The sequence below is a fragment of the Notechis scutatus genome, chromosome 1, assembly GCF_049901735.1.
Source record: "Notechis scutatus isolate UNSWTSFEM ecotype Mainland chromosome 1, rNotScu1.2, whole genome shotgun sequence".
Classification (NCBI taxonomy): domain Eukaryota; kingdom Metazoa; phylum Chordata; class Lepidosauria; order Squamata; family Elapidae; genus Notechis; species Notechis scutatus.
The window spans coordinates 161,675,790-161,698,079 of NC_142009.1; the positions used below are offsets into that span (position 1 = coordinate 161,675,790).

Here is a 22,290-nt window from a genome sequence, read left to right on the forward strand (position 1 = left end):
CAGATCCAATAAACCACACCAGGTAGGTGGAAAGGAATAAGACTTTTATTTGCAAATAAAAGATTGCCCAGAAGCAAGTTCCAAAATGAGCACATCCCTGCTTACAGTGGGATTCCCTTCTAGACAAGTTTCAAGAGCATACAGTGCCATGAACCAGTTCCAGAAACACACACATCACTGTAAACCAATTATTAAAAGCAACATAATGTATACAGTTCAGTAGCAACATTCAACCGAGGCTTACAAGGTTTGCTAAGACTTCTATCTTATCAATAATACTCCTACTCTAAAAGCATACCTGGATCTTGTCCATCACCTTAATGGACAGTCATTCTTGAGCAGGAAGGCAGATAGTCTGGCTTCCATCTAGTGCTGTTATTCCTGCCTAACAAAGCAGCTCACACCATTCCCAAAGCTATCGCTATGTGCTAAATAATAATTACTATATGAATTAAAATGCATGAAAGTGGGCTGTCCCCAAACTCTCATGAAGTTGCTGACACCATGCTTAAATGTGGATGGAGAACAAAAAGCACTTGCCACTGCTGCCTGTTACTTTGCAATCATGTCATGGGTTCAGTTTTGATTTATTCTGATACCCTTCTTCGTTCAGTCCATTTCAGCGGCAGCAAGTCCCTCCTTTTCTGAATTCCTACATTATCCTTAAAACGTGCAGACTTTTTATTCTTTTGATATACCAGGCAAGTCGACTTGTTAGAAGCTTCCTAATATATGTGGTCATGTATGTTGGGTGGCAGGTGACTCACACGTTTTATTTTCCTTTCCTGCGGGATCTTTTGTGCTATGAAATCCACAGGAAAGATGAACTTTACATCCTCTTCCTTGTTTTGCTTACAGGAGAATATTGCGGGTGTCTTCAACAAGACTTGTGCTATCAGCTACAGCTCCTATCGAAATGTCTTCCCCATCTTGACCCTGGGGCGCTTTTCTTCCCTATATCCTGCCAACCCCCTTTCAGGCAAATGCTCAACAAAGGCAATAAGAAATGGGAAGAACGAACTGGCTGCAGAAATGACCAATGGACGTAGCTTAGGATTTGCTGCTTTGTAAAGACTTGTAACCAACCTTGAAAGAACGTGCTAGCTCTCTGTCTGAGGTTCTTTCTGAGGCAGTCACTTGAGGCTAGTCAAGGGACCCTTTTCCAAGGAACCAGTGAAGAGAGAAGTGAGTGAAACCCTGCTGCTGCCCTGTTGGCTGTTGACCCTTATAAGGTGTCCCTAAATTCTGCTGCACTTGGAAGAAAAAAGCCCCAATTTGGCAAAGGCAAAGACATCTGAGGAAGAAATGTAAATATAAAGTCTAGAAGGCTTGTGGAACTTTGCTCTTCTGACTGGTTAATAGAGTTCCCCTCTCTTAAATGGAAATAAGTGGAAAAACACCTTTATTCTGCACAGACATTTTTATGCCTTACTTGACCAAACAAAAACAGGAAGGTGCTGAATGTTGCCTCACAAAGAGTCAGAAGGGATGAGTTGCTATTCCTAAGATTGTTTCTACATCCTGTTGACACAGTTAGAACATGGAATCATAGAGCTGGAAATCTCAAAAGTGCTTTTTTCAAGAGGCAACTGGACTTTCTCGTTTTTCTTTGAAGACGTTTTGCTTCTCACCCAAGAAGCTTCTTCAGCTCTATTCACCATGTTAGGCAAAGTTGCTCTGAAATATCTGTTTCCATACACATACCTTACACCAAGGAGGAGGAATTTTTTTTCTTAATGATCTTCAGAATGTCGTCTGATGCTAAAATGAAGCATTTTGAAGCATTTTTCATTTTGTTCGATTATTAAATAGTACAAATGGAGATAAAAATGCTACAGGTTCTAGATTTTAGGATTTCTTCAATCTAGGATTTATTTAGGATTTCTTCAATCTTCAATTTGCTCATAAGAGTATCCCCCACTAAGATTTTTGTTCTCCTTCTTTCTTCCTTTTAATATTTCTTAAGTTATCCCAACTTTCTTTGGCTACTTTCCTTTATCTATATTTCATCCCTATCCACTATTTGTCTTCCCCTTGAAGAGTTAGTTTTATTAAGATCCTTCTTAAATCCTCTGGATCTCTGTTTTTTAAATGCTTGTCTTTTGTATGTATGATCCAATTTTTCTGACTTTTCATTCATCATATTGTAGGTTTGCTTTAATAAACAATAATAAACAATAATTTTAAAAATGTTTGTAATCTTTGATGTCCTTAATTTTGGTTTTCAAGCTTTCCTCAGTTCTCTGGGCTCATTATCAAAAAGGTCATGTTTGCATACAGCATGCAAAATATAGTGTATTAACACTTTGTTTGTATAAACAGGAATTATTCAAATAACGTTGGCTTTCAGACTAATCTCCAGCCTTGACCTAGTGCAAATAGTTGTGTAATTTATCTAGGTTAAAAACCAAAAATTCCTATTCTAGTGTAGAGTATTTTATATTAGGGAATATAAATAACATTAGGAAAACATGATCTAGTTCATAGTTTTTATATGTAGTAATAAAAAGTATAGGTTTTATACAAATTAAAAGATGACAGGTGATGTGATTTTTTTTCTTCTTTTTAAATATGATTTTTATTTTCTTTCCCCTCATATTTTAAAGGGAATGCTTATTTTTCCCGAGTCAGATGGGGTTCTCCAATAGATCAAGATACATACATATATACATACCATCTTTCCCCAAAAATAAAACCTATCCCCAAAATAAGCCCAAGCCTGATTTTCATGCCTGAGCCAAGTATAAGCCTTACCCCTAAAGTAAGCCCTAGGGCGCCGTAGGCGCCCCCAAGCAGCGATGTTACCGGGCCTAAGATGCCGTCTCTTTGGCTGTCCGCGGGCGGCAGCGGCTCTCGGCCGTGCTTATCACGGCGACAAAGTGGCCACTGTGGGCTCTCAGCCCGATGTCGCTTCCTCACTCTATCAGCAACAACTCTGTGAGATGAGCTGGGCTGAGAGAAAGTGACTGGCCCAAGGTCACCCAGTTGGTTTCATGCCTAAGGAAAATTATGAACGAATGAAAGCTTTAGTAACAGAGCTGAAAAGACAGTCTGAAAAAATTAGATTAGGTGGTGGAGAGAAGTCACGGAACCTGCATACATCAAGAGGCAAATTGTTACCTAGAGAAAGAGTTGACAGACTTATAGATCCTGGATCTCCATTCCTAGAGTTTTCCCAGTTTGCAGGTTATCAGCTGTATGGTAATGAAGAAGTGCCAGCAGGAGGTATCATTACAGGCATTGGGCGAGTATCAGGAGTGGAGTGTTTGATTATTGCCAATGATGCTACTGTCAAAGGTGGAACCTATTATCCAATTACTGTAAAGAAGCATCTGCGTGCTCAAGAAATTGCCATGCAAAATCATCTTCCTTGTGTATACTTAGTTGATTCAGGAGGTGCCAACTTGCCTCGCCAGGCAGAAGTGTTTCCTGATCGTGATCACTTTGGTAGGATTTTCTATAATCAAGCACTTATGTCCTCCCAAAGAATTCCACAGATTGCAGTAGTTATGGGCTCATGTACAGCTGGAGGGGCATATGTCCCAGCAATGGCTGATGAAAGTATAATCGTTGGAAAGCAAGGAACAATATTTTTGGGTGGACCTCCATTGGTAAAAGCAGCAACTGGGGAACAGGTATCAGCAGAAGATCTTGGAGGTGCTGATCTTCACTGCAGGAAATCTGGTGTAACTGATCACTATGCTTTGGATGACGAAACGTGGGGGAAGGTGGATGATGAAATGAGGCAGCAGGGAGGATGAAGCTTCTTGCTGCTGCAACAGAGCAGAAGACTGAGCAACACACTGGTGCCATGGCCATTAAGCAAGGCAGTGGGGGTGGGGGGATAGAGGATGAAGTGAAGTGGTGTTAGGGTTAGATATCAAGCTTCCAGGTAATATGTTCCCACAAAGGATAGTCCAACATGGCCATTATCCAAACACAGTCTTTTTTATTAGGAACATATCACGTTGGCAAGGTTTGGTGTAATTCTGGATCTAATCAAATCCCGGAATTACACCCAGTAAAAGCATAAGTTTGAAACTTCTCCCCATAGTCACGTTCTCCAATCAGGTCACAGTTCATCTGTCCAATGACTCCAGACTCCACCTCCGGGCAGCTGCAGACACACACACTGTTCCCACAGGAAAAGAATTTCACCTAGCAAAAACATCCCCCCCTCATCTATGCTCCCTCCTCCCAGTTACTAGAATGTGGTGAGCCCGAATACCCGCAGTCCCTTTTACACAATACTAAAGAAGCTAAGAAAGAATAGAATAAAACATGACTATAATAAAACATGGCTACGCATGTGTTATCGTCAGGGTCGACGTTAGGGTTGTGTGATTGCTCTGAATGCCAAATCCTAACCCCCACCCCACCCCAGAGCAACCACATTCCTCCACTAACTTGCTTTCCAAGCTCCATTCTCCATCACCACATGCAGGGCAACAAAAGAAGTTTGTGGGACTAAAAAAAAAAAAAAATCAGACCTTCCAACTTTTTGCGGGGAAAAAAAAGAAGATTTTGCAAAGTTGGAAGGTCTGATTGAACTTTTTGTTTTACCGGTAATCCCTCAGCCTTCTTTTGTTGCCGTGTATGTGGTGGCAGTGAACGGAGCTGGAAAGCAGTGAAGGGATGCTTTGGGGAAGCAAGGGGAGATGGACGGGACCTGGAAAGCAGGTGGCAAGGCAAACCCCGCAAGGGCTCCAGGTAACCAGGGATGGAATGCAAGTGGCGGCAAGCGGTGCCATGCTAGTTGCCACCGCCAGGTAAGACAGGGAAGCAGCTGCTCTGGCTGCCGCCATCTCTCTCTGACAGCATCAGGGCTCTGCAGGCCAGGCGACCAAGGACACTGTTGGGGCTTCGTCCTCCACCCCTCACCACCTCGCTTCATCCTTCACCACCCCCACCGCTTGCTTAGGGGCCATGGCACTGGTGCGTTGCTTAGCCACCTGCTCCGTTGCGACAGTGAAGCTTTGTCCTCTACCCCCCCCACACACACCTCCTTTCGTCCTCCATCCCACTCCCCCACCTCGCCTCCTGCTCCGTTGTGGCTGGGGAAAAAATGAGACGTACCCCCAAAATAAGCCATGGTGCTTATTTTGGAGACAAAAAAAAATAAGATCGGGTCTTATTTTGGGGGAAACATGGTACATATATACATAGAGAGCACAAGATGGAATCTACAGTCGCAGAGAGAAAAGTAGTTTTTTAACTTATAATAGGCAATTCAGTGTTTGAATATTACAGAATCAGGGAGGGGGGAACCTGCTTGAAAATAGAAGATAAACAGTATTATAATTAAGCACAGCTTAAGCCTTTCTTTGGCATAGTTCTCACAAGCAGACAGTTTACACAATTTGAATAAAGTAATAACAACAAAACCTTTGTATTCTGAAAGAACATTCTGTTCTTCAGTCTTATACAACCACATACTTTTGGTGTTTGAGTATCTCACAAGGATCATCTAGTCTAACCCTCCACAATGTGCAGGAAAACCAAGTAAAATGTACTCTTGTGTTTGTTCCCAGACTATATTACTCAGATTATTATTTTTTCATTGCCAATATGCGTGTAAGCAGACTTCAAGTTGCTTATACATGGAATCTGGCCTAGCTGTAAGTGTATACATTTTGTATTTATGATTTGTATTAGAAAATCATATTCCCTGTAGACAGTTTGCAACTCAAAGTTACAAGATTTCAGAGTACAAGTTTTTCCTATTATTCTCTTCCTGTCAACTGTCCCATTGGCATATGCAGCAAAAGAAATTCCTGGGACATTATTTTACCAAGAATACAACTTTATTGATAGAACCATACAGGCACAGAAGAAGCGAAGCTAGCTCTGAGGTTTTCACAAGAAAAACAGCTTAGTTCATTTTCTCATTTGAGCCACCCATTGTTGTACTCTTACCTTTTGCCCAAATTTTGCTTCTTCTTTTCCCCCCCCACTGGTGATTGTTCCTGCTCCTCAGTTTCTTTGGGGCTTCAGCCTTTGAGTTCAATAAAGACAAGGGTCTCCAAACCTGGCAACTTTAAGACTTGTGGATTTCAACTCCCAGAATTCTCCAGCCAGCTATGCTATGCTGGCTGAAGAATTCTGGGAGTTGAAGTCCACAAGTCTTAAAGTTGCCAAGTTTGGAGACCTCTGAATTAAGAAGTCACCAAGGATTTCACTGGGGTGGGATGTTCCTTTAGACAGTGGCTCGTTGCATTCAATCAATCCACTCTATGCATTGGTGAGACATGTGGATTTCTGCAATGTCCTTTGCTTTTCAAGGTATACATTCACAGTCAAAAGACTCATGGGCCTCGAGTGCACCTAACAATGCAGAAACACACAGTCCTGGTCACTGACCGGGAGTTTTATTTCAGAGCGATCACACATCTTTCGGCTCCTAGTCTTACCTATCCGGGAGCCCTCCTCTGGTGGTCGTTGGTGTCTTCCAATTGAACCCAGATATGGAATCCTGGGATGAGCTCCCAGATTGTTGTTTCCAGTTTGGTCTGAGTCTGGTGCCAAAGCTGATGAAGAACAAGAGATACAAGGTGCAGGTTTTCTTTTCTTTTATTGAAGCGCTCCAAGAAAAGGGGTCTTAGCCAAAATGCCAAGGAACCTTAAACAATAGAATTAAGAAAGCTTTATATATTTTCACTAAAGCAAAAGATGGATAAGGCGGGATATATAAGAAATGTCATCTAATTGTAATGATCTAACAATTATTCTATTGGTCTCTAGCCATCCCTATTCCTAAGTCTTGATTAATGAATGCTTCAGGAGTTATCTAATACACATTCTACTTGCTCCAGGCCATCCCTATTTCTAACTTCTAGGTGAGATCTGCAAGATGTCTAACTCTGTGCTACTTTTTCCAGCTTTCTAACCACCCAGAATTGTTACAAGTTTTACACCTGCGTATTCTTTGTTCTTGCCAGACAGACTCCACAATTACAGGCTTCCTGATCTCCTTTCAAGTGTATGCCATAACCTTGCTTTGTTTTAGCAGGCAGCCCATTTACATTGTCCACTATCCACTAATCCAAAACTTTCTTTTTATTTTGGGAAAACAGTTTGTGCCTTCGGAAGGCTCCCGTTGCATGCCGTTGAAGTATCAGGATCTGCAAACAGCTCACATCAATTCCTTACCTCTCTGCCAGCTCCCAATACATTCCAAGCATTCTCCTCCCTCGTCCCGGCCCTTCATTTCTGTTGTCAAGCTGTGAGTAGAGGTGCATTACGAGTCAGTCAGCCGACACTTCTACTGTATTCCATAACAAAAATAAGAGATTTACTTTAGCATTGGCCCTAATAAGAATAGGAATAGAGGCCCAGGTGCGCTCTCTCCCTCTCTCTCCCTCTCTCCATTGTAATTTAACGGGAAGAGCAGGACACAGCCAAAACAAAAACAAAACAAGAAAAACAGAATCACTGGTAAAAAAAATTGTCTGTGAAGAAAGTCTGCAGTAAAAAAAATATTTCAGAGTTTTGGAAAAGCCATTTTCAGATTTAGTCAGTGTTATTTTGAGCCGTTCTACCTCATCAATGCCATGTGATCAAGACCTCTTAGACATACTGTTCCATTCTATATACAAACTATACCTTATTTCACAGCAGAAAGGCCAGTCTAGTAAGTAGAGTATCCAAGTGTTCTCTTAAGAACACATGACATCACAATTGTGTAGAAACATTCTAAGCTTGATAATTTCCTCTGAACCTCTTGAAACACTGAGGTGACCTGTCTAGTCAAGGCTGTCCCTAATAAATTAACCCTTCCTCACCAGTGAGGAAGAGGAGGATGACAGAGGAAAGAGAGTGGATAAAAAGAATTCAGGAAGAAAATGCACATCTCAAAAATCAAATTCGGCTGCTAAGAGAAAATTATGAATTACGCACATTGTTGAGTCAGTCTGAGAACAACAATCAGGCCCAGTTCATAGCACCTCAAATTTCTCCTACGTATCCTGATGCTAGTTCATTAGGAAAAGCAGGTAAGAAACATACCAAGTTAGCCTGTTAAAAGCAATTGTTATATAAATATTGTAAATACATTTCATTGTATATCAAAATTAATTCATACAATGCAGTAGGACCTTGTTAATTCATGTATGGAAAGAAGACACTTTGATCAAATCTATATCTATAATAGGAAGCATAATGGGCCAAAAAGGAAAGGCTACACATGATTTAAATAGCAGGAGGACAAATTATTCTGAATGAATGTGCATATATGCACACGCGCACACACATCTTCAGGATTTTTACAGTTTTTAATTTCTATGAGCTTTTACTTGCATGCCTGTATCCTTATCATAGTATATTCATTTTCAGGGTAACCACCATTATGGAAAGCACAAAAATTAAAGAAAACATTGTAAGCCAAATAAATTAGGTTCACAAAATAAGGAAAAGGAAGATCTGTACAGAGAATTTGCATTTATACTTCCCATATCTTTCTATATTTTTCTAACACATAACCTCCTTCCCCCATACCTGTAGACTGTACTGCCTTTCTTTAGCCTTTCATTTCTTTCTTTTTGAGGACTATCAACTACTGTATATCCAACCACAACTTTTTTGGTTTTCTCTTCCTTTCAAACCATTTATTCTTCCTTCATATTTTGTGAGTCAGACCCCATCAAAATAGCCAAAAGAATTCAGTAAACCTGTTTAATACTGGTCTCTCTTTGTTATTCAATCAACATTCATTTAGCATCCTTTCATTCCTATGGTCCATGAACACAGATTCCACCTAGTTGCCTCTAGGTCAACTGATACTTCGAAAAGATGTAGTAGAACACCTTTAGTGCTATGCATGCTACATGAAGCATTTTCTGTGAACATTAACATTTTCTTCCACATTCATAAAGTTGAAATGTATCTTGTCCACCCAGTCTCTCTCTGAAGGTCTCCAGTGAGGGAAACCTCACCACTTTGTGGGACAGTCTGTTCCTGAAGTGAGAACTTGTAGAATTCAGAAATCAAATTGGTAATAAGAACACCTGGATCAGTGGTGGGATTCAAAAATGTTCTGTTCCGGTTCTGTGGGCGTGGCTTGGTGGGAAAAGTGTGGTTTGGTGGGCATGGCTTGGTGGGCATGGCAGGGGAAGCATACTGTAAAATCTCCATTCCCACCCCACTCCTGGGGGAAGGTTACTGCAAAATCCCAATTCCTCTCCACCCCACTAACCTGCTTTCCAGCTCCGTTCTCCTGTGCAGGGCAACAAAAGAAATCCCAGCCAATCAGCTGGGACTTGGGAGGCAGAGAATAGATGGGGGAGGGACCAGTCAGAGGTGGTATTTGCCAGTTCTCCAAACTACTCAAAATTTTCACTACCGGTTCTTCAGAACTGGTCAGAACCTGCTGAATACCACCTCTGACCTGGATTCCTTTTTACACATACTACTTTCAAACCAGTTCATCTAATCCTATATTGGTGCCTTTCCTTTATTTCCCCAGTTTTGCAATTATTTCTGTTAAATTCTATAAGGTAGCCCACAATTTAGAACAGTTTATTTAGTGACTGTTTGAAGTTATAATGGCACTGAAAAAAGTGGTTTATAACCGTTTTTTACACTTACAACTGTTGCATCATCCCCATGGCCACATGATTAAAATTTAGATGCTTGATGCTTAATATTTATGATAGTTGCAGTCTCCTGTGACCTTCTGACAAGCAAAGCCAATGGGAAAACCTTCTTCACTTACCATGTTCCTAACTGCACAACAGTGATTCACTTACCTACCATTGGAAGTAAGGTCATAAAATAGGGCAAAATTCACCTAACAAATGTCTCGCTTATCAACATAAATTTTGGGCTTAATTGTAGTCGTTAGTCAAGGACTCCTTGTATTACTACACACTGTTCAAGTCAATCTAGTTCTATTTTAATGTTCTCTCTTTCTTCCAAAATACTAGCCATTTACAAACTTGGTAAGGTCTTGCAGAAATCTGATTCAACCCACTTGTTATTATTTTATTTTATTAAGGAATATCATAAGGCACTCTTGCCACAAGCTTTGTTATGGACCAAGTATACTACTCTGTATCAATGGCAATGTTCTACTAATAAGAATTATTAGCATAATTTGCTTCATCAAGCCCATGCTGGCTTCTGTTAATTATAGCTTCTTATCTACGTGCTCAACATGCATATTGGTAGACCTTCCTGTGTATAGAATTCATTCTGATAGGCCTACAGTTTCTCAGATCCACGTCCTTTCTTTTATTGAAGATGAGAATACATTTGCTCACAAGGAGGAATTCTTAAAGGTTACAAATATTAGCTTGTTTCTTCAGTACCTCTGTGAAAGGTAGCTTTTCCCGCTCTTTGATATTTTTTTTACATTTCTGTCTGAAGATCAGGTTTCCCTGATGCATTTCAGTAGACCAATTATCTCCTTTCCAGACCTCCCACTTGACTGCTCTTGCCAAACTCCTATTTGCTCTTCCCATTGGTTAGCTCAGAGAGCTTAGGTCAACATTTATTTATTCATCTCTCTCTCTCCCACTCCACTGTCTCACACATACACACACTTTCCTCCATTCTATAAAAAATGTTAAAAGTCCCAGATAAAATGATGATAATTATTGCTTTAATTATCTTGCTTTAATACGCTGTTCAGTTGGAATACAAAAGTCACATTCAGTATCAAAAAGAATTGAATACAACTTATTGAAGTTCAAGAAAGCATGTTTGGACTGTAGAAGTTAAATGATTTTTGCATGTGTTCTGGGTAGATATTTTGAAGCATTTCAATCAGTATAAATAGACCTGTTATCTCAGTCTATTTTCCAAGAACAGGTTGATCAATAGACACCACACTAGATGCTTTCACTGATAATGTTTTCTAGAAATAGCATAGGCTCTGATGATGTCAAGAGGTATCGTGTCAGTGTCTAGATATGTACATGACATACATGACATAAATGTAACTATTTCTATTGTTTGTGTTTCTTTTCAGCTCAGTCTGTCAGAAAAGATTATAATTATTCTCCCCACATCTTTTCCAAAGAGGCCAACATGTCATATCCTAGCACCCAGTCACCAATTAAATTGTTCCACACTGATCCTGTTACTGTTCAATCTAGAAGTGAAGATAGGAAATCTGCACACATCGCAAATATACCATATTCTACCATGCCTGGAAAACAGCGTGAAGAACTCACAGACATATCAATGTTAAGGAAATCTTGGGCTCCAGATGGTCCTTTCCCTGGTGGTGATAAGGTTCAAACATTTCCATTTAGCATTGGTGAGAAATTATATTTGATGTCAACACTTTATGTGTTTATTTTAGATAGATGTCTGCAGAGTTAATGGCATAGCGTTTGTTCTAGAAGCATCTGAATGTTTTCCACTTTAAGTCCATGAAAACAAATGTATAGTGTCAAAGTAATTATCATGGGTGACTAAGTTCTATCTGTGGATAAATCTGTTAACTACACAACTCCTCATTTTAGATCTTCATGATCCAATTTAGACATGAAATAACCTGAAATGTTAACATATTCCAATCATGGTTGCACGATAGATCTGTGTAAGAGATTTCACACACTAGCTGTGATTTTCAGTTCCTTATCTAAAGCTCCTAAAAGCAGATCTGGCCCTCATAGCAGCTTTAACATATCAAATTGCTGTTTTAATCAAGATATCTATAAACATCAACATTCTGCCAGTCAGGTATACATTTCGTTATGAGCTTTGCCTCCATAAATAAACTTGCTTAAACAGCTTATATAAAGCTACACCTACAATATTCTTTCCTTCCATTTGGAAATAGCTTTTTGAAGGGTCTTCTTTGTCATTTTAAGTAATGTTGGCCATTTAATTGCTTATTAATAAGTTATCAATTTTAATAAATATGTTAAAAGCAATGTCCTGATGTTTTAGGAACTTCACTATTTGCACCCTTTATTGTGAAAATTACCCATTCGTTCATACTCTGAACTTTTTAAAAAAATCACGTTAAGGTTGCACAAGACATTGGAATGCCTCACCACTCAAACCTTTTGTCATAACTTCACAAGATTTAAGCAATCAACACTCCAAATATTGAAAAAAACAACGACCTTGTTCTTTATTGCTAAATGAACTGGATAAAGATACAGATGTTATCAAGCCCCAGTTTATTTATGGCCTAGCTATTCACAGAAAATGTGGAGAACAGTGAGAGGAAAATATTTATTTGGGGGGGGGGGATATGCCCAGTAAAAGGAATTTCTATCATTCATTTGCTGTTTTATTACTCTTAGCGTAACCTGGTGCTAAATCTGCTTAACTGCAGCTCATTACAAAACAGGAGGACTCCTGAATCCAAAAGAGAAGCTCAATTCCTCAACATCGTGGCCAGAAGAATCACCTTCTTCAAAGACACACAAAGAGGATGCCCAAGCACAGATGACATTTTCTAACGATGTAAACATCCCCAAAGGCAGGAGTCCTGAGAGACAGTCCTATTGCTTAGGAGCTAATGCTCTGGATACCAGCATGGACAAAACCCAGCTTGAATTGCAAGAGATGCCTCGGAAGAAAAGAGTCTGGTTTTCTGATTCACCTGCGACAGACAAATTAAGGAAGTTCCATACGTTCTACCTGAATGGTAATGCTGAGACTTTGTTGGCTGTTTTACGTTGCAGATGTTGTGAAGGGAAACCCTCACTGCCCCACCAAAACATTTTTAGAGTTTTCACATCTCTGTGTGGTATGTTTGTGTGTTTGTATAACACAGGGGTCCCCAAACTTGGCAACTTTAAGACTTTTGGACTTCAACTCCCAGAATTCTCCAGCCAGCTATGCTGGAGAATTCTGGGAGTTGAAGTCCACAAGTCTTAAAGTTGCCAAGTTTGGAGATTTCTGGTATAACAGAACAAGAAATCTGAGAATTTAAATATGCGTAATATTTTTTATTACTCATTAGAAATACATTTTTTTAAAATTAAAAAAACCTTTATTAAACATTAAAAAAGATAAATACAAAATACAATATATGCCATTAAAACAAAAAAACACAGTATACATTACAAATCAATTTGATGGTGCTTATGTACCAAATGTTGTTCCAATACCTATTTCACATTTCTGGTTATTATTCATACATTAACCTCTTAAACTATTCCTTCCTTATTTATTTACTTGCAGGTTTCTATTATTTATCCATTTGTACCAGTTTTCCCAGACTGTATAATACTTGGGTCTTCCTTTTGTTTTAATTTTAGAGTAAGTTTATCCATTTCAGCACAATCATAGATTTTTTGGATTAAACTCTCTGTTGGCATGAGGTTTCCTTTCTAACACTATGCGAGCGCTAGTCTCGCTGCAGTGATTATATGCAAAATTAAATATTTTATCTCTTGTGCAGTCACCATTTATTATCCCCAATAGAAAAATTTCTGCTTTGAGTTCTAATTAAAAAGTCATAATTTCTTTTATCCATGTTCGTATTATTATCCAATATTTCTTAATTTTCAGGCAAAGCCACCATAGGTGGAAGAAGGTGCCCTGTGTTTGTTTGCATTTCCAGCAGATTGGGCTTAGATTGGGGAACATGTTGGCTAATCTCAAAGGAGCCAGATACCACCGATAACACACTTTATATTGATACCGCCGATTTCGTTATTGTGTAATTCTTTTTCCAAATTCTTTCCCAGTCTTCCAAATCAATGTTATTCCACATTTCTTGCCCATGCTATCATTCCTCTGCCATCTCAAACTCTAATAGATAATTATACATTTTTGAAATTACTTTCTCATCTGTACCCTCTAAGAGATTATCTAATTGATTTGGCTTTACTTCTATTCGGTATTCCTCCTGATCTTTTTTATACCTTGTTTTTAGCTGGAGGTACGGCCACCAGTCTATCTTCAGCCCTTGGACCCCGAGTTCTTGATTTGTTTTTAATATTCTTTGGAAATCTAGAACTTCATAATATCTAGTCATTTTTCCAATTTCTAGGGTGTTGAGATGCATCAATGCCTCTATGATGGATACCCATCCTGGAATTTTTATATAGTGTTTGTTTTTAATATCCCACCATAATCAATCTCAAATTATATGTCTCTGGAAATAAGCTTGGGTCTTATTTCCTGGGTTCCACATGAAGGCATGCCACCCTGCCTGTAGGTCGTGCCCAGGGGTGGGGTCAATTTTTTTAACAACTGGTTCTGTGGATGTGCCTTAGTTCGTGGGCATGGCTTGCTGGTCATGTGACTGGGTGGGCCTGGCCAACTCAACATCACTCACATCAAGGGGCGCTTCTCCTCACCTGGCCTCTCATGACAGTGGGGATGCTGCAACGGTTGTAAGTGTGAAAATGGTCATAAGTCACTTTTTTCAGTGCGATTGTAACTTTGAATGGTCACCAGTGTTAGACCAAAACTCAAAAAGGGTATGTAAACCCATGTGCGAATGTCAATCTTTCTAGCTAGCCAAGAAGCCTTGCTGAATGTCACTCATCTTGGTTCCTTGTCATTAAAAGCTTTTTTCTGGCAGCTCTGCTTCATTATTCAATTATTTCTTCAAAGTGCTAACTCCAACAGGGGAGTATTTCCTCCCAACAGCAGTGTAAAAAGCTTAAAACAACCCTTCCCCTTTAAGAAATTACCAGTAAAGAAAAAAAAAACTTCCTTTGGAGACAGTAAGTCTAGGCATACTGCCAAGAATGCAAGAATGGTGGAAAAAAACAAAAGGAGATTTCTTCCAACAACTGGTTCTCCGAACTGCTTAGAAAATTAACAACTGGTTCTAGCGAATAGGTGAAAATCTGTAGAATCCCACCCCTGGTCATGCCCCTGTATAGTTAAAATTCTTTTGTTTCTTAGAGTGGCCCATTCTTTGATCCATATTAAACCTGCTGCTTTGTAATATATTTCCCAGGCAGGGAGTCCAAATCCACCTCTGCTTCTATTATCATGTAGTGCACTCAATTTTATCCTTGCTCTTTTACCTGCCCAAACAAATTTCATAATCATTTTATTTAAATACAAAAAATATATATCCAATTTTACCGGGATCATTTGGAAGAGGAAAAGTAATCTTGGTAAGATAGTCATTTTAATAGCCGCTATCCTCCCTAGCAATGATAGCTGTATTTTCTTCCATTTTTCTAGGTCTTTCTTTATTTGCTGTACTAGATTTGCATAAATATCTTCTTTTATTGTTGAACATCTTACTGTAAGCCAGATGCCCAAATATTTAACCTTTTTTGCAATTTGTAAACCTGTTACTTCCACTAATTTCTTTTTCTGATTATCTATTAAGTTTTTTGTTATCATTTTAGTTTTGTCTTTATTAATTGTTAGACTGTTACTTCCCCAAACTTCTCTCTCTCTTTTATTAATTTTGGTCCTGATTCTATTGGTTCTTCTATGAAGAATATGTTTTTATTTATTAAATAAATCTATACAGAAAAACTAATGAGCTACCCAAATGAACTCTGGGTGGTGAATAAAATAAGAACAAAATACAGAAAAAAACAACCAGCTTTACTTAGCACTTTAATTCATATTATCCTTAGTACAGTATAAAAATGATCCCTCCTACTTTTAATTTATTGCATTGTTATTACACAGCCCTCAAGGACCTTTCATTTCCCTAAAATACAAACAAAATGTAAAAAAAGGATGACTAGTAACAATACGAGACTGTCCTGTAGAATTGTTTTCTCCCTGGTCTTTTTATGGGTTATCATCTAGAGCCATTCTAACACACAGTCTCTCAGACCATCCTGTATTTGGCATTATTATATATTTATTTACAGCATGGGATATCATATACGGACCAGCAATTTTAAAATCTTACTTCTCTTTTCCTTCCCAAGACTCAAGGTTTTAGTATGCTTATGTAACAATTGTTGCATATTTTTGTCATCTCCCTTACTCACTGTAGATGGTGACCTGAGTGTGCCCGAATTTGTTACATTATAATTATTGTATTGGTGGGATATGCAGTGACCCTCAGTTTAAAGTTACGTTACAGCCATTTTAAAAACTGTCCTGTTTTCATTCTTATGATTAGAGACTTCCTAATTCAATTTAGTAACTGAAATTGCTTTTTATATTTAATTTTTTGTTTATTTTTTTTAAATCCTGAGATATATTTTTTTAAAAAAAAAACAGAATTAGATTATGTTTGCAAACATTTATTGTATCTTTTATCGGGAATCATTCTTTCAACATTGCAAATAAGTGCAGGAATTTGATCAACAATTTTAATTTCTAAGTGGTCCTTAAGCTATTCCATTGTAGGCAGATCTCCTAGTTAATTTCTTTCTCTCCCCTCTTCCCATTCTAGCATTTACAATTAAAAGTCAAATAAATAGTTAAGTAAATGTAAACTGATGGCAAACATACCACTATTTTTTTCTACACCTCTAAGAAATGCTGAATTTCTTGCAAACTCCTGATAGTCTGACTTTTATTTGAGTCATATCATGAGCTATGATGGAAAAGAAGTGGTTGTTTTCTGCTGTGAGTTATATTTTATACCTAAACAAGCAAGATCTGACCATTGTAATTTCTCTAGATATCACAAAAGCTTATGATAAACTGGCTGGTAGGATTTTTAAGTATTTTGATCAAATGTGGCTTTTGCAAAAAAATTGAATAAATATGTTATATATTTATTCCAGTGGTTGGATTCAATTTTTTTTTACTACTGGTTCTGTGGGCGTGGTTTAGTGGGTGTAGTTTGGTGGGTGTGGCCATGTGATGGGGTGGGCGTGACTTTTTTTTTTTGCTTTTTTGCACCACCACCCCCATTTTTGAGCCTTCTGGGCCTCAGGGGAGCCTCTGGGGGGCGTTTTTGCTCCCAGAAGACTCCTCTGGGGCTCAGGAAGAAAAAAAATGGAGCCCTGGAGGGGGCACACAGCCCCCCCCCAGCTCCATTTTGGAATCTTCCTGGCCTCAGAAGAGCCTCTGGGGGGGGTTTTTGCTCCCAGAAAACTCCTCTGGACCTCAGGAAGGCAAAAAATGGATGAGGGGGACTGAGCCCCTCCCTCTATTTTTTGCCTTCCTGGGCCTCAGCAAGGGGAATCCCGGCACAGCTGATCGTATGAACAGCTGATTGTCAGGAGGGGAAAAAAAGAAATACCTTAAGGGGCGAGTGTCAGGAGGTCGGGGTGAGCAAGCATTGGGCGGGCGGGGCAAGCAAGCAAGGGGCAACTGGGTCGAGGGCGTGGCCAGCCAGAATTTACTACCGGTTCGGCGACCCATGCCAAATCCTTGCCACCCCGGCTGAATACCACCACTGATTTATTCATTCATAATTAGTTCGACTAACAGAGTTGGAAGGGAACTTGGAGGTCTTCTCAGTCCAACCTGCTCAGGTAGGAAACCCTATAGCATTTTAGACAAATGGTTGTCCAGTCTCTTCTTAAAACCTCCAGTGTTGGAGCGTTCACATCTTCTGGAGACGAGTTGTTCCACTGATTAATCGTTCTAACTGTCAGGAAATTTCTCCTTAGTTTTAGGTTGCTTCTCTACTTGATTAGTTGCCATCCATTGTTTCTTGTCCTGATCTCAGGTGGTTTGAGAATAGATTGACCCCCACTTCTTTGTGGCAGCCCGTGAGATATTGGAACACTGCTATCATGTCTCCCTAGTCCTTCTTTTCATTAAACTAGACATACCCAATTCCAGCAACCGTTCTTTATAGGTTAATGTAATAATATACTTATATATTTATTCATATATCAGTCATAATTTATTATAAACGATATATATTCTTATGTTGAAATGAATCCTAAAAAAGTATCTGATCGCCTTACTTCTTAAATATAATTTCAGAGTTGCTTCCTTGTACCATTAATAATGTATAATTAATGAGAGCCAAATTGGTGTAGTGGTTAAGGTGCTGATGTAGAAACTGTAGATCATAAATTCTAATCTCACTTTAGGCATGAAAGGCAGACTTTGTGCTAGTCACTGTCTCTCAGTCCAGCTCACCTCACAGGGTTGTTGTTGTGAAGAAAATAGGTGGTGGGCAGAGGTGGTATTCAGCAGGTTCTGACCAGTTCTGAAGAACCGGTAGTGGAAATTTTAATTCGTTCGGAGAACCGGCAAATACCACCTCTGACTGGATATTTTACAGTATCCATCCCCTGCCATGCCCACCAAGCCACGCCCACAGAACTGGTAGTAAAAAAAATTTAATCCCACCACTGGTGGTGGGAGCATTAATCCCATATGCTATCTTGAGTTTACAAAAAATAAAGACAGGATAAATCAAATAAATGATTTCTTTATTAAGAAGTATTATATTTCAGTGAAATTAAATATAAACTAGTTTTTCAAGCAGGTAACAGATCAGAAATTATGACCGCAGTTTTTATTTAATAGAAATTTGTTTTTTATTCTGTTATATTGTTGTTGTTATTAGTCGTGAAGTCATGTCTGACACATCGTGACCCCATGGACAACGTCCAGGCCTTCTTGTACTCTATCATCTTCTGGAGTCCATTTAAGCTCACGCTGACTGCTTCAGTGACTCCATCCAGCCACCTCATTCTCTGTCATCCCGTTCTTCTTTTGCCCTCAATCGTTCCCAGCATTAGGCTCTTTTCCAGTGAGTCCTTCCTTCTCATTAGGTGGCCAAAGTATTTGAGTTTCATCTTCAGGATCTGCCCTTCTAAAGAGCAGTCAGTGTTGATCTCCTCTAGGACTGACCGGTTTGATCGCCTTGCAGTCCAAGGGACCTCACAGGAGTCTTCTCCAGCACCATAGTTCAAAGGCCTCAATTCTTTGGTGCTCAGCTTTCCTTGTGGTCCAACTTTCATAGCCATACATTGCAACTGGGATTCTGCTATATAAACAAACATAAATGATTTCTGATGCCACTGGGCTCTAGTAAGACTATTGATGTGCTCAGGATTTGTGGTTTAAGTGATTTCTACTCTCACTCTCCTTCAGTATGAACATGTGATGATGGGTTATGAGTATTTTTTTTAATCTAATCAAGGGAAAAGTTACAGACAGGCTATTTTATAGAAGTGTTTTTGGCCTCTCCTAGCTAAGATAAAGTATATATCTGTTTTTTTCCTCTAGATATAGAAATTGCTCAAAACAACAAGAAAAATGGGCGCATCGTGGGAGAGATTGCTTTCCAGTTAGACAGGCGTATCCTTGCACATGTGTTCCCTGGAATCACACGGCTCTATGGATTTACAGTATCCAATATTCCTGAGAAAATAAAGCAAGTAAGTGATTCTATCTCAACACTTAAGAGATAAATTGAGATTTTGACAAGATTGTAGACCTGAATAAAACTTAGAGGCCCAGCTTTTGTGGCAGAGGAAGGCAGCCTCTTAAGATGTCAAAGAAGAGAACTCTGGTCATAATAAAAGCGGATCTCCTTGTATTGCCTAGGAGAGCTCAGTTTAAAGTGTAAAACAAAACACCTTTTTCTCAGGCTAGGTGATAATTTCTTGTTGATAGAATTACTTCTGTTGGTAGAGGGAAGATAGTTCTATCTTCTATTTTCTATAGTTAGATAGAATTACTTCTATTGTTACGTTCCACACCTGATATATCAGAGTTCTTCATAAACTGATAAATTTTAAGTTTTCATTTTATAGATCACATTAACATAATCAAACCTTATTTTTCTTCTAAACCAAATACCTTTCCAAACTGTTGTATGGATGTAGATTTAGGCAAAAGTCACTAATTATTAATAAAAGCTAAAATAGCACGTTTGCATTGTGATAACTGGTGTTTTATCTACTTTCATTTGCAAAATATCATTTGATTGTCTAATAAAACAGGCCAATGATCTCAAACAAAGTTAACTATGAGCAGAGATGAAAACTCTTAATCATATCCAGAGGACATCTTAATAAATGAAGAAATAATTGCATTTGTTAACTCTAGCTGAGATATTTAGATATCATATTTTAACCCACCTGTTAAAAAAAGGAAGGGATTCCAATTTTTATTAAAATAAGTTCTAAAAACATAATCTGCCTCGTATCAAAACTTTTTCCTATTTCCATGGAAGCCACCACTGCCAACTCAATTTCTATGCATACGTTCCTAAACTAATCGTTATATTTCTAAACTAATACCTAAAACTGTGATATTCAGTTCTTCATTTTTATTTTGGTCACTGATCAGCACAAAACATTTATATGAAAGGAGTGCATGAACAGGTCTTATTTCAACTTTTAGTAAAGAACTAGAAAGATTTTCTTTATGCATTTCCCCCCAAATATACCAGATGAATATGTAATAAAAACCCAGAAGAGTCAGAGTTCATTGCTGCTACATTAAATTTGTTAGGTCCAGCTACAAATTTGCATCTGAATCTTCTCAGCCTTGGTTTTTTTATGAATAAAAACTCATTCATATTCATGCTATAAGTAACTGTAATGATATTGTAGTGATGTTGCAGTAGAGGACTCTGAGTTTATGTGTGTGTATATGTAGGGATTTAGACAGAACAATCTTTTTTGCATTTATAAGAATTTTTCCAGGACTATCAAAACTGAAGGTTTGGATCATGCATGCATGAGGAAACTTACATCAATAATACAAACATCCACAGAATTGCAAAGCTTCAGAATTGTATCAGGAGATTAGCCAACTTAAATAGAAAATATTACAACAATAGTACCGTGTTTTCCCGAAAATACAACCTACCCTGAAAATAAGACTTAGCATGATTTTTCATGCTGTTCGCAATATTAGCCCTACCCCCAAAATAAGCCCTACTTCAGAGTGTCATCAGCAGGGGTGGGGCAGTGGGTGTGGCCAGCATAGGAGGTGCCATAGACCAGATGGTGTCTGGAAGCAGCTGCAGATAAGGAGGAGGCATGTGATCTGTCCCACCATCTGTCTTTGCTTGCAGAGTGTACACTGGAGCTGGAGAACCAGACTGGACAGCGGAGGCCAAGAACAACCTGCAGAGGGCCTCCCCTCCACCGGCCTGCCAGGGCCCCTTTGCCAGCAGCCACTGGTGGAGCCATGTCACCTTACCTCCTCTGCTGCCTTCAAGCTGCGGAGTGCCTTCCTGCAGGTCTACTTGGTGCTGTAGATTCCAGGCTATGAGATGAGCCCAGCGCTCTTCGGACCCTGGTGCTGGTGGGTGCTAGCTTTCTTGCTGGCTGTGCAATGCGATGTGAGTGGCCAGCTCCACCAGTATCAGGGGGCATTCCGGAGGTCATAGATCTGGGACCACTTGCCCCGCACCAGGCAGGAGCAGCCCAGCAGGATGGCTGAAAGCAGTGCTGTCAGGAGGGTGAAGAACCCCCAGAAGGCCAGCAGCAGCATAGGCAACTGCTCAGTAGCTAGTGGCCAAAAGTGTCCCAGCAGCAGCAGAGCCAGCCCGCAGGGCAGAGGGAGGCGGGGGTATGCCAAAAACTTGGGCCATTGTGCCTGCAGACAAGCAAGTGGTGGGATGGAGAGGACGGGGCCAGTGGGCTCGCTGCCTCCTGTATGCGGGAAAAATAATAAGCCCGAGTGCTTATTTCAGGGCCTAAAAGAATATAAGACTAGGTCTTATTTTTGAGGAAACATGGTACTATAAAATCCATTTCACAAATTTACAAAAAAACTGTACAATTGTCATATTTTTCTTTTCTGCTCCTATTAGTGTTATACAAAATTCAGGCTGATTTACACTTCCATAAAATATTAACCATAGGTTTATATCTGATAATTCTTAGGTCTCCACAAGATCTTTAGATGGTTCTCTAGACGAGAAAAAGTATCGAGCTATAACCCAACGTTATCATAACCTGATTACCCGCTTGGAGAAAATGGGCTACCGCACCGATGTCCACCCAGTGTTTAGTGAATTTCTTATCAACACCTATGGCATCCTGAAGCAAAGGCCTGACCTCACCTCTAACCCCATGAATGACAATCCTAATGATCTCAGAAAAATGGTGATAGACATTGTCCCAGCTAAATTCCTTGGTGATACCTTACTGCTCTTGAACTGTTTGTGCGAACTTTCCAAAGAAGACAACAAGGCCCTTTTTGCCTGGTAGTGCCTCCTGCAATGTCCTCATTTTTAATAGAAAGAGCACCTAAGCATATCATATACATAATAAAGAATGCTGCTAAAAGAGGGTGTGGGATAATACGTGTATGATTTTTTTAAATTAAGCTGTGGCTGTCCAAATCACTGCTTCATGTTGTATGTAATTTGGTTTTGGGCAAAGTTTATATTTCGTGATATTTTTGAAAACATGCTGTATTGATAATGTTTCACTGGTAACTGCTATGTCAGGGTATATTTTGATGGGAATATTAATAAAATAAAATAGGAGTGGTTGTTTGTTGCAACAG

At 39.2% G+C, this 22,290-nt stretch overlaps 3 protein-coding genes and 1 pseudogene across 4 annotated transcripts in view; all 4 read left to right on the forward strand.

Moving 5' to 3' along the window:
* Window positions 1–1,454, forward strand: part of LSS (lanosterol synthase) — a 39,871-nt gene extending 38,417 nt beyond the window's left edge. For both annotated transcript variants that reach the window (XR_015746434.1, XM_026679030.2), the window contains exon 22: window positions 859–1,454. Coding sequence is in view for 1 of the 2 variants with exons in the window: in XM_026679030.2 (XP_026534815.2) it covers window positions 859–1,071 (213 nt within the window). In the remaining variant the exon portion in view is untranslated. The remainder of the gene's footprint in view (window positions 1–858) is intronic.
* Window positions 1,455–2,773: 1,319 nt separating this feature from the next.
* LOC148133075 (methylcrotonoyl-CoA carboxylase beta chain, mitochondrial pseudogene) lies at window positions 2,774–3,761 on the forward strand (annotated as a pseudogene).
* Window positions 3,762–7,798: 4,037 nt separating this feature from the next.
* Window positions 7,799–12,262, forward strand: LOC148133076 (speriolin-like protein). The gene is made up of 3 exons (XM_087953401.1): window positions 7,799–7,991; window positions 10,967–11,257; window positions 12,258–12,262. Exons 1-3 carry the CDS (start codon window positions 7,799–7,801, stop codon window positions 12,260–12,262), a joined length of 489 nt encoding a protein of 162 aa, XP_087809527.1.
* SPATC1L (spermatogenesis and centriole associated 1 like) lies at window positions 12,135–22,275 on the forward strand. Its single transcript, XM_026678999.2, has 3 exons — window positions 12,135–12,604; window positions 19,045–19,196; window positions 21,663–22,275. Exons 1-3 carry the CDS (start codon window positions 12,403–12,405, stop codon window positions 21,987–21,989), a joined length of 681 nt encoding a protein of 226 aa, XP_026534784.2. The 5' UTR covers window positions 12,135–12,402; the 3' UTR covers window positions 21,990–22,275.
* Window positions 22,276–22,290: the final 15 nt, after the last annotated feature.